At 36.9% G+C, this 7,045-nt stretch overlaps 2 protein-coding genes across 2 annotated transcripts; both read left to right on the top strand.

The window, feature by feature from the left end:
* The first annotated feature begins 246 nt into the window (after positions 1-246).
* Positions 247-1,166, top strand: LOC118438826. Its single transcript, XM_035859597.1, has 2 exons — positions 247-866; positions 952-1,166. The coding sequence occupies exons 1-2, from the start codon at positions 458-460 to the stop codon at positions 1,059-1,061; spliced, it is 519 nt and encodes a 172-aa protein (XP_035715490.1). The 5' UTR covers positions 247-457; the 3' UTR covers positions 1,062-1,166.
* Positions 1,167-1,226: 60 nt separating this feature from the next.
* Positions 1,227-2,461, top strand: LOC118438819. Its single transcript, XM_035859585.1, has 4 exons — positions 1,227-1,664; positions 1,730-1,879; positions 1,932-2,253; positions 2,340-2,461. Exons 1-3 carry the CDS (start codon positions 1,315-1,317, stop codon positions 2,119-2,121), a joined length of 690 nt encoding a protein of 229 aa, XP_035715478.1. The 5' UTR covers positions 1,227-1,314; the 3' UTR covers positions 2,122-2,253; positions 2,340-2,461.
* The last annotated feature ends 4,584 nt before the right edge of the window (positions 2,462-7,045 follow it).

Here is a 7,045-nt window from a genome sequence, read left to right as displayed (position 1 = left end):
ACTTGCTCCGACTTGATGATTTCGACAAACCCATCAGCTTGTCAGGTGCATGGTATCAGTCGATGCGGTAATGGAATACCCTTGGAGTTTAATACATACGTCTCCTGCACTACGTCACCATTAGCAGAAAATTCCTGCCCGAATTGGGATGAGAAACAAACATTACAGTATCCCTTTTTATTCCAAGGTCGCCCGTTGCAGAGCACTGCTCAACAGTTAGCCCTGAACGTATGGTATTCTGTTAAAATGCTTAAATTATATCCTGCCATACTTGAAGGACGACCAATACATATTGCGGCACGTTTGCTAGGAGTGGGCACAACAACCATATCTAACAAATGCTAATAATGCTCTAAGGAACAACGCGATAATTACACCCGGGAAGAAACGGAAATCATTCTGCCGTGTTCAGTCAAGCGTAGATTCATTCGACAGAGATTGGCTTAGGAATCTGATAATGTCTTTCTACAAGAAAGCACAAATTGCAATTGTGGAGAACTTGTATAACGCGTTTATTAACTACAAACGCGATTCGTCAGCAAAGAATAATAGCCAAAGTCTCTGTCCAGTTTTTCCCGATCTCAATCTAGATGCTGGATTCGAAACTTATTCTAGTTCAATAGCCGCATCATCAGGTGCAGTAGAAACAAGTGAAGGAAAGAAGGAAATGTTCAGATGCAGTCGACAAACCTTTAGAAAAATTCTGCATGCCGAGGGATACAAATTTGGGAAAATTGATACAAGAGTAGGGCTGTGTTACCGTGATGATATCGTCAAGTGGAGAGGAAAGTATTTACGAACATTGCGACTAAATGAAGCACTGGAAAATCCCATGAAACTTGTGTACTTAGACGAAACATGGTTAGGTAATAAATACTAACAGATTTTCTTCTCCTTGCCTCAATGTTTTCAAATTATGAATATTATTCTAGTTATTGCTTTGTATAATAGATCCACACCAGAGGGTAAAGAAAGGATGGTTTCCAAAGAAGTGTGCGAGAATAAAGGACATGGTGGACTTCACGTGGAAGGATCATAAAGTTTCTCGAGGGAGCAGGTGATATGTTTGCCTAATAAACCACCTTTAGTACTATAATATTGCTAAGAATTTTGTGGAATAGGTTAATTGCTCTGAGTGCCGTCAATGAAGATGGAGTAATTCCGGAATCGAGTCTTGTGTATGAAATATTAGGCTTCCAATGCAGCTGCAGATTACCATGAAAATGTAGTAAACGCTCAGCCTTGTTCAGTACAAGAATGATTGTTGCCTTTGGTTAATTAAATTTTATGTAATAGGTTAACAGCGAGCTGTTCATGAGGTGGTTTAAAACCCAAGTGCTGGATGTATTGGACAAAACTGGTGATAGATATATCATAATCATTGATAACGCACCGTATCATTCAACGTCACTGAAGCCCAAGGCAAGTAACAAAAAACAGGTGTGGTACGATTTTCTGGTGAAACACAAGGCCCAATTGACACCTCCAGTCGTCGTTGGACCTATTAACATGTATTACAAATGGGAGATTGAAGAAATGGTTCAATCAATAGTAAAAAAGGATGGCATGCAAAACAGCCTATACCAGGTTGATAAGGAGGCAGCAGTGAGGGGTCATAAAATCTTACGACTGCCCCCTTATGGATGTGACCTTAACGTTATAGAGTAATTTTGCCATATATATTGTCGCAGCGTAATGCTTAAAAGTTTAATATATAAATTTATCACAGGTTTGTTTGGAAAATGATAAAGGAAGAAGTAAGGAAACGCAATATTCATCAGAATATTAAGGAGATCAAAAAATTGGCGGAGGAAGTGCTTTCAAAATTTGGGAGTTGCAGATCGTTGCAGATCAAGCCGTTCTGGGATCACGTTAAAAAGTACAGTCAAACATTTCTAATATTTCCATTACTTTACATGGTTCATGAACAGGTTAGAGAAGCGGTATTGGAAGGAAGATGGGTGGTTTGATGAGGCAATGGCTCAATCCCCAATAATTATTACCGAGGATGACGACGATGATGAAATGTTGGATGAAGATGATGACAGCGGAGTGGAGGGGAACGACGACAATGTAACCTTTGACACTTGCCATTCCCCTATTGATATAGTTCATGATTGAAACGTCATGAGCGATCCACAGTCTGAATATGAAGACAAATTGGTAGCCATATGTACAATAAGAAGAATCAACCCCCAAAGAAAAGGAAGAGTTGCAACAGAAGACTGACTTTCGCTGATTCATCACTGCCAGGTGAAAGTTTAAAATACTAATTAAAAAATTTGTATTTATTTATATAAGTTGAAAATTAATTTTTTAATGTTTTAATTTTCAAACAGCGGAGGACATGGAAGTTGATGATTAGTTAAGCCTAGTTATATAGTGTTGCTTACTTCATGTTTGACTATAAACTAATAATTAATCATGGTAAAAGAAATAATATGAAATAATAATGTGATAATTAAAAAAATTTTGTTTATCGAATTCATGGTGGTGGAATTATAGAATAAATTTTCCTGCCAAAAATAATCTTAATATGCGTTGAAAAAGCGTGTTATCACAAAAAAGTACCAAAAAACATAAACATTGGAAGGACTCGAACCCAGGAAAAATATATCTGAGTCTCATCCTCTGTCCACTGCTCCAATCTGGCTGAACGAGAGATTGCACGGCAAAACTCGTCCTTATGCAACAGCGGACGTAGTATCACTTTTCGTGACGTCAGCGCCATCCTCAAATTTTTGTAAATGTGGATTTCACGACACACAGTTGCTTGGGTACACACAGTATGTATATCAATTATGTTCAATTTGTATAAATATGTAAGTCGAGGTGGCATTTTTTCAAGATTATTGAAGTTTGCATTTATTTGTTTAATAGCGAATATTAAAACGGGTCGTAATTATTGCACAGAATATTATTTCGTATGAATTCTGAATTCGTAAGATGGATAAAATTATTTATGTAGTAGTTGTCAATATGTAAATATATCCCGTGAATGTGTAATTTTAACCCGTGACAAATTTAATGCGCAAACAAAGATTACTCCGGTGTATTTATTAAACACGCCGCCCTCTGGTTATTAGTAAAAAAAAAATGGACTACATATGTAGACATTTAAGGTATAATACACATGTAGTGACGCTAATGGAAAAAATCACTACGCGTGGGAAATTGTGTAACAAGTATCACCATGCAGGAACAAGTTTATCCATATTCTTTGCGACTCGTGTTGGACAAGTCGAATTTTTTTACCTCTTACAGATTGATGCTTCTATTTTATTTTATTTTCCTCGTCTTCAGACAACGTGCATACATAAAACCACGGATTTTGAGACAATCGTTCCCTGATTAGGTTAGGAACATTGTAAACTTTCAATAACCTGAACAACGAAGGAATAGTGAATACTGAATAAATGTTGAATAATTAATGAATATTTGTTTTACAAAGTATGTATGAATTAGTGAATGAGGAATTAATATTTAATAATATATTAATATTAATAATATTAAAATTTATCTTTTGGAAGTTTTGAAGATTATTGCAAATTATAATAAAAAATTTGAAAAATTGATATCATTTTTGCATATTCGTGATCAGGATTAAATTACGGACGGTTGGGATATCAATATCAGATAAAGAGTAGCGACTTGATGTGTGTCTGATTTTTTGAACGAGATTTTCTCCCGGCACTGGGGGCAGGTTGAGATAGGCCGAGATAGCTATTATGCACTATTGAATACTGTTGATTATCTATTACACACGCAGGGATGGGCAGATCAGTAAAAATTTAGATAAAGATCGTAGATCAGATTATTTTACGATCTTAAAAAGATCTAGATCTAAGATCAGATCACCTTTATAAATAATAAAAGATCAAGATCAAAGATCAGATCACCTTTTTAAATAAAAAAGATCAAGATCAAAGATCAGATCACCTTTTTAAATAAAAAACATCAAGATCAAAGATCGGATCATTTTTTGAAATTAAAAACATTAAGACCAGATGAAGTTCTGCTTACCAAAGATCATGATCAAATAAAATTTGGAAATTAGCTTTGCATCATTTTTTGCAGCAATTGTGTGCAATTTTATGCAAAATAATTACTCTGGCATGTACTTGATTTGAAACAATTTAAAATTTATTTTCGTCAAACCAGTCTCAATATCTAATCTAAATTAACTAAACTAAGTGTTTAGCTTCAAGAGAAGTGACATCTCAAAATTCTTGTCAGAGATCCGCTGCCTTTTGGGGTCCAGGATCATTTGCCCAAAATTAAAAATCCTCTCCACGGGTCCTGAGGATGGGAGTGGAGTGTTGAATTTAATAAAAATTTCTTTCACATGGGAAAATTGATGCAGCATAGACAAATTAGACTCTGCGGAGGAGAGGAACCTTTCACATTCAGATTTCACTTCATCAATTAGAGTCATTTTCTCACCACTTGCGCGAAATGGTACAAAATCAAAGAATTGATCGTCGGCTGACTTAGGCGATAATTGATTTTCCAATGAAACGGATTGTGTTGATGGTGTAATATTTGGGCTTGTGCTTGATTTTTTTTTCATCACATGCTTGACGACAACATTAATGAAGATGTCCTTCGTTGAAAATATTTTGTTCTCAGGAACCCAACGCAGTTTAAAATACGGGTGTGATACGGCTGCTATAATCGCGTCCTCGTGATCAGACGAAAAAGACAAGTATTTTTCAAATCTGCGGTTGAAATGTTCGAGTAGGATGGACGGAAGTTTCTCACATAAATCTGGAGTCCTGTGATTTATATTTGTAAGGGCTTCTTGAACTCTAATCAACGTAGGCATGACACATCCATAATAGGATCCACATCCATTGTTGATGTTACCCTTTTCACCCTGAAGGCGATCAAGTGCTTGAGCAATTGGCTGTGTACATTGCTTGTATTCTTGTAAAAATTGGATTTCTGGGGCGGTAAGTGCAACACACTCTACAACAAAAGAATAACGAACTTAATGTCAGCTGATATTATAACTCAATGCATATTTCAGTAACTCACTAGCAGCAAGAAAAGCTGAAGACAAGTCTGATTCCAGACTTAGTAAACAACTTATTGAATCGTAAAGGGAATTCCATCGTGTTACAACAGGGGTGACTATGGATTTGTTGGTTATTTTGAAAACGGCCTCATTTTTCTGGACAGAACGACATAAGCAGTTCCAAAATGCATGGCATTTGGAAAATACTTTACGCTGGACTCGATTTCCCCTATTACACACATCCTGGCTTGTGCAGATAAGGCTGAGTGTATGACTTGTGCAGGGATGGCAACGAGGCATTGTGATTTGCTCATTTACTTTTTCACAGACCAAAACTTGTTCAAGGCATTCCATTGTAATATCATTAACATCGTCGCCGATACTTTCATCTTCTTCTTCCACTTGATCCTCCTCCTCTTCTTCATCCTTTGCTGAGTATGCGTAGAAGGCCTTAAGGAAATTAGTTCCATTATCACACGTGCCCTTAAGCACCTTTTCCATTTTAATGTTGTAAACGTCCAAAATGTGGTTAAGGAGTTTCGCTATTTTGTCGTAGGTATGAGAACCAGGAAAACGACGACAAGAGAGACAATCGGACATACGTTCCAAAGTATGCTCGTCGATCTGAAACATTGAAATTAAATTAACGTCACGTCAACCATAAACATTATAATAAATTTATTTACATCTCAAAATTCTCACCCAGTGCAATGTGGAACCTAGAAATCCCCTTTTATTCCCCTTTGTTGACCATGCGTCCAGAGTCACGGCAAAGTACGGAACCTTCGCATACTTCTCTTTCATATCGTCGATCATTTCATCGTACAGTTGACTCACGCGCCGTCCCAGGGTCCGCCGTGTTACGGGGTTTATTTTTCCATCGCTCAATCCTGGGGGCAGTTAAACACTTTGATTATGTTTACCACGAGTTAGTAGATGAAACAATGTGTTGTTACCAAGAATTTAGGCTTTATATGAATCCTCCTCAACGGTTGAATAGGGATGAAATCCTCCCACTATAAACTTAACTTGGAGCCGCTCTCCCGTGGGCATCACCATCCTTGGCACCTTCGAGAAAAAATTAGTTACCGTAGGTTGGTCGGGGTTACGCAGCTTCCTTTTATTCCCCCTTTGCTCTCCATCAGTTTTCTTTTCTCTCTTAAACTGATCCTCCAAACCATCATGTTCCTAAATAATAATAAAATATTTTACTTGTGAGGATTTCAGGAATTTGTGTTTATTAATTAATAATTACCTTCAAATGTCGGTGGAAGTTACCAGTTGAATCTAGGCTCCCTTTCACTATTTTCTTACATGATACACACTTAGCTTCCACTTTTCCCTCAATTTTAGATACCACTTTAAAGAATTTCCCACGAAGAATGAACGGCACAGAACTAGAATCATTTGATTCCTCAACATTGTCCAAGACAGTGTTCTCCATTGTGTTAAAATTGTGAGGGGTTTTACTTTTAAAATAATTTTGTGAAACTTTGAAATATAAAAAGGTGTAACCAATAATTAAAATGATCGAGGAGAGAGGAAGCAGTTCAGTTGAGAGTGACGAGTAGGTACTGATTTTGGAATTTCATTATCCCACGCTTGCAATGTGCTCTTGTCTCCCCAGGTCGTTCTATGTGAAGCATGTTTTCACTTGAGCGTAATCAGATGAGATTAGATTGCCAGATAGTTTTTAAAAGATCAAGATCAAAGATCAGATCAGTACCTGGATATGCAGATCAGATTAAGATAAAGATCACGCCGAAAAATTTGATCTAGATCAAAGATCATAGATGATCTTGATCTTGATCTGTGATCTTTTGATCTAAGATAATTATCTGCCCATCCCTGTACACACGTATAACTCACAAAGCAAACGCTAAGGTTTATGAAATACAGTGGGTTGTCAAAAGTGTTGGTGGTCCATTTTGCAAATTATTGCATTGCATTCCACATCGCATTCAGCATGATACATTTGGCTGTCTTTATCCGGACTGTGGGTGACCTTAAGAGGAGGATAATGTGGTT

Source organism: Folsomia candida, unplaced genomic scaffold, assembly GCF_002217175.1.
Source record: "Folsomia candida strain VU population unplaced genomic scaffold, ASM221717v1 Fcan01_Sc026, whole genome shotgun sequence".
In the NCBI taxonomy this organism is placed as follows: Eukaryota; Metazoa; Arthropoda; class Collembola; order Entomobryomorpha; family Isotomidae; genus Folsomia; species Folsomia candida.
The sequence above is the reverse complement of the archived record's forward strand: the minus strand, read 5'-3'. Positions and strand labels throughout refer to the sequence as shown.

What these genes read in the sequence shown, in the direction of transcription:
- LOC118438826 (XM_035859597.1), top strand. Translation starts at nt 458, where the DNA reads ATGTCTTTCTACAAGAAAGCACAAATTGCAATTGTGGAGAACTTGTAT. An exon ending in CTTAGACGAAACATGGTTAG is followed by an intron (nt 867 to 951) that starts GTAATAAATACT and finishes TTTGTATAATAG; the next exon opens with ATCCACACCAGAGGGTAAAG.
- LOC118438819 (XM_035859585.1), top strand. Translation starts at nt 1,315, where the DNA reads ATGAGGTGGTTTAAAACCCAAGTGCTGGATGTATTGGACAAAACTGGT. An exon ending in TGTGACCTTAACGTTATAGA is followed by an intron (nt 1,665 to 1,729) that starts GTAATTTTGCCA and finishes AATTTATCACAG; the next exon opens with GTTTGTTTGGAAAATGATAA. An exon ending in TTCTGGGATCACGTTAAAAA is followed by an intron (nt 1,880 to 1,931) that starts GTACAGTCAAAC and finishes GTTCATGAACAG; the next exon opens with GTTAGAGAAGCGGTATTGGA.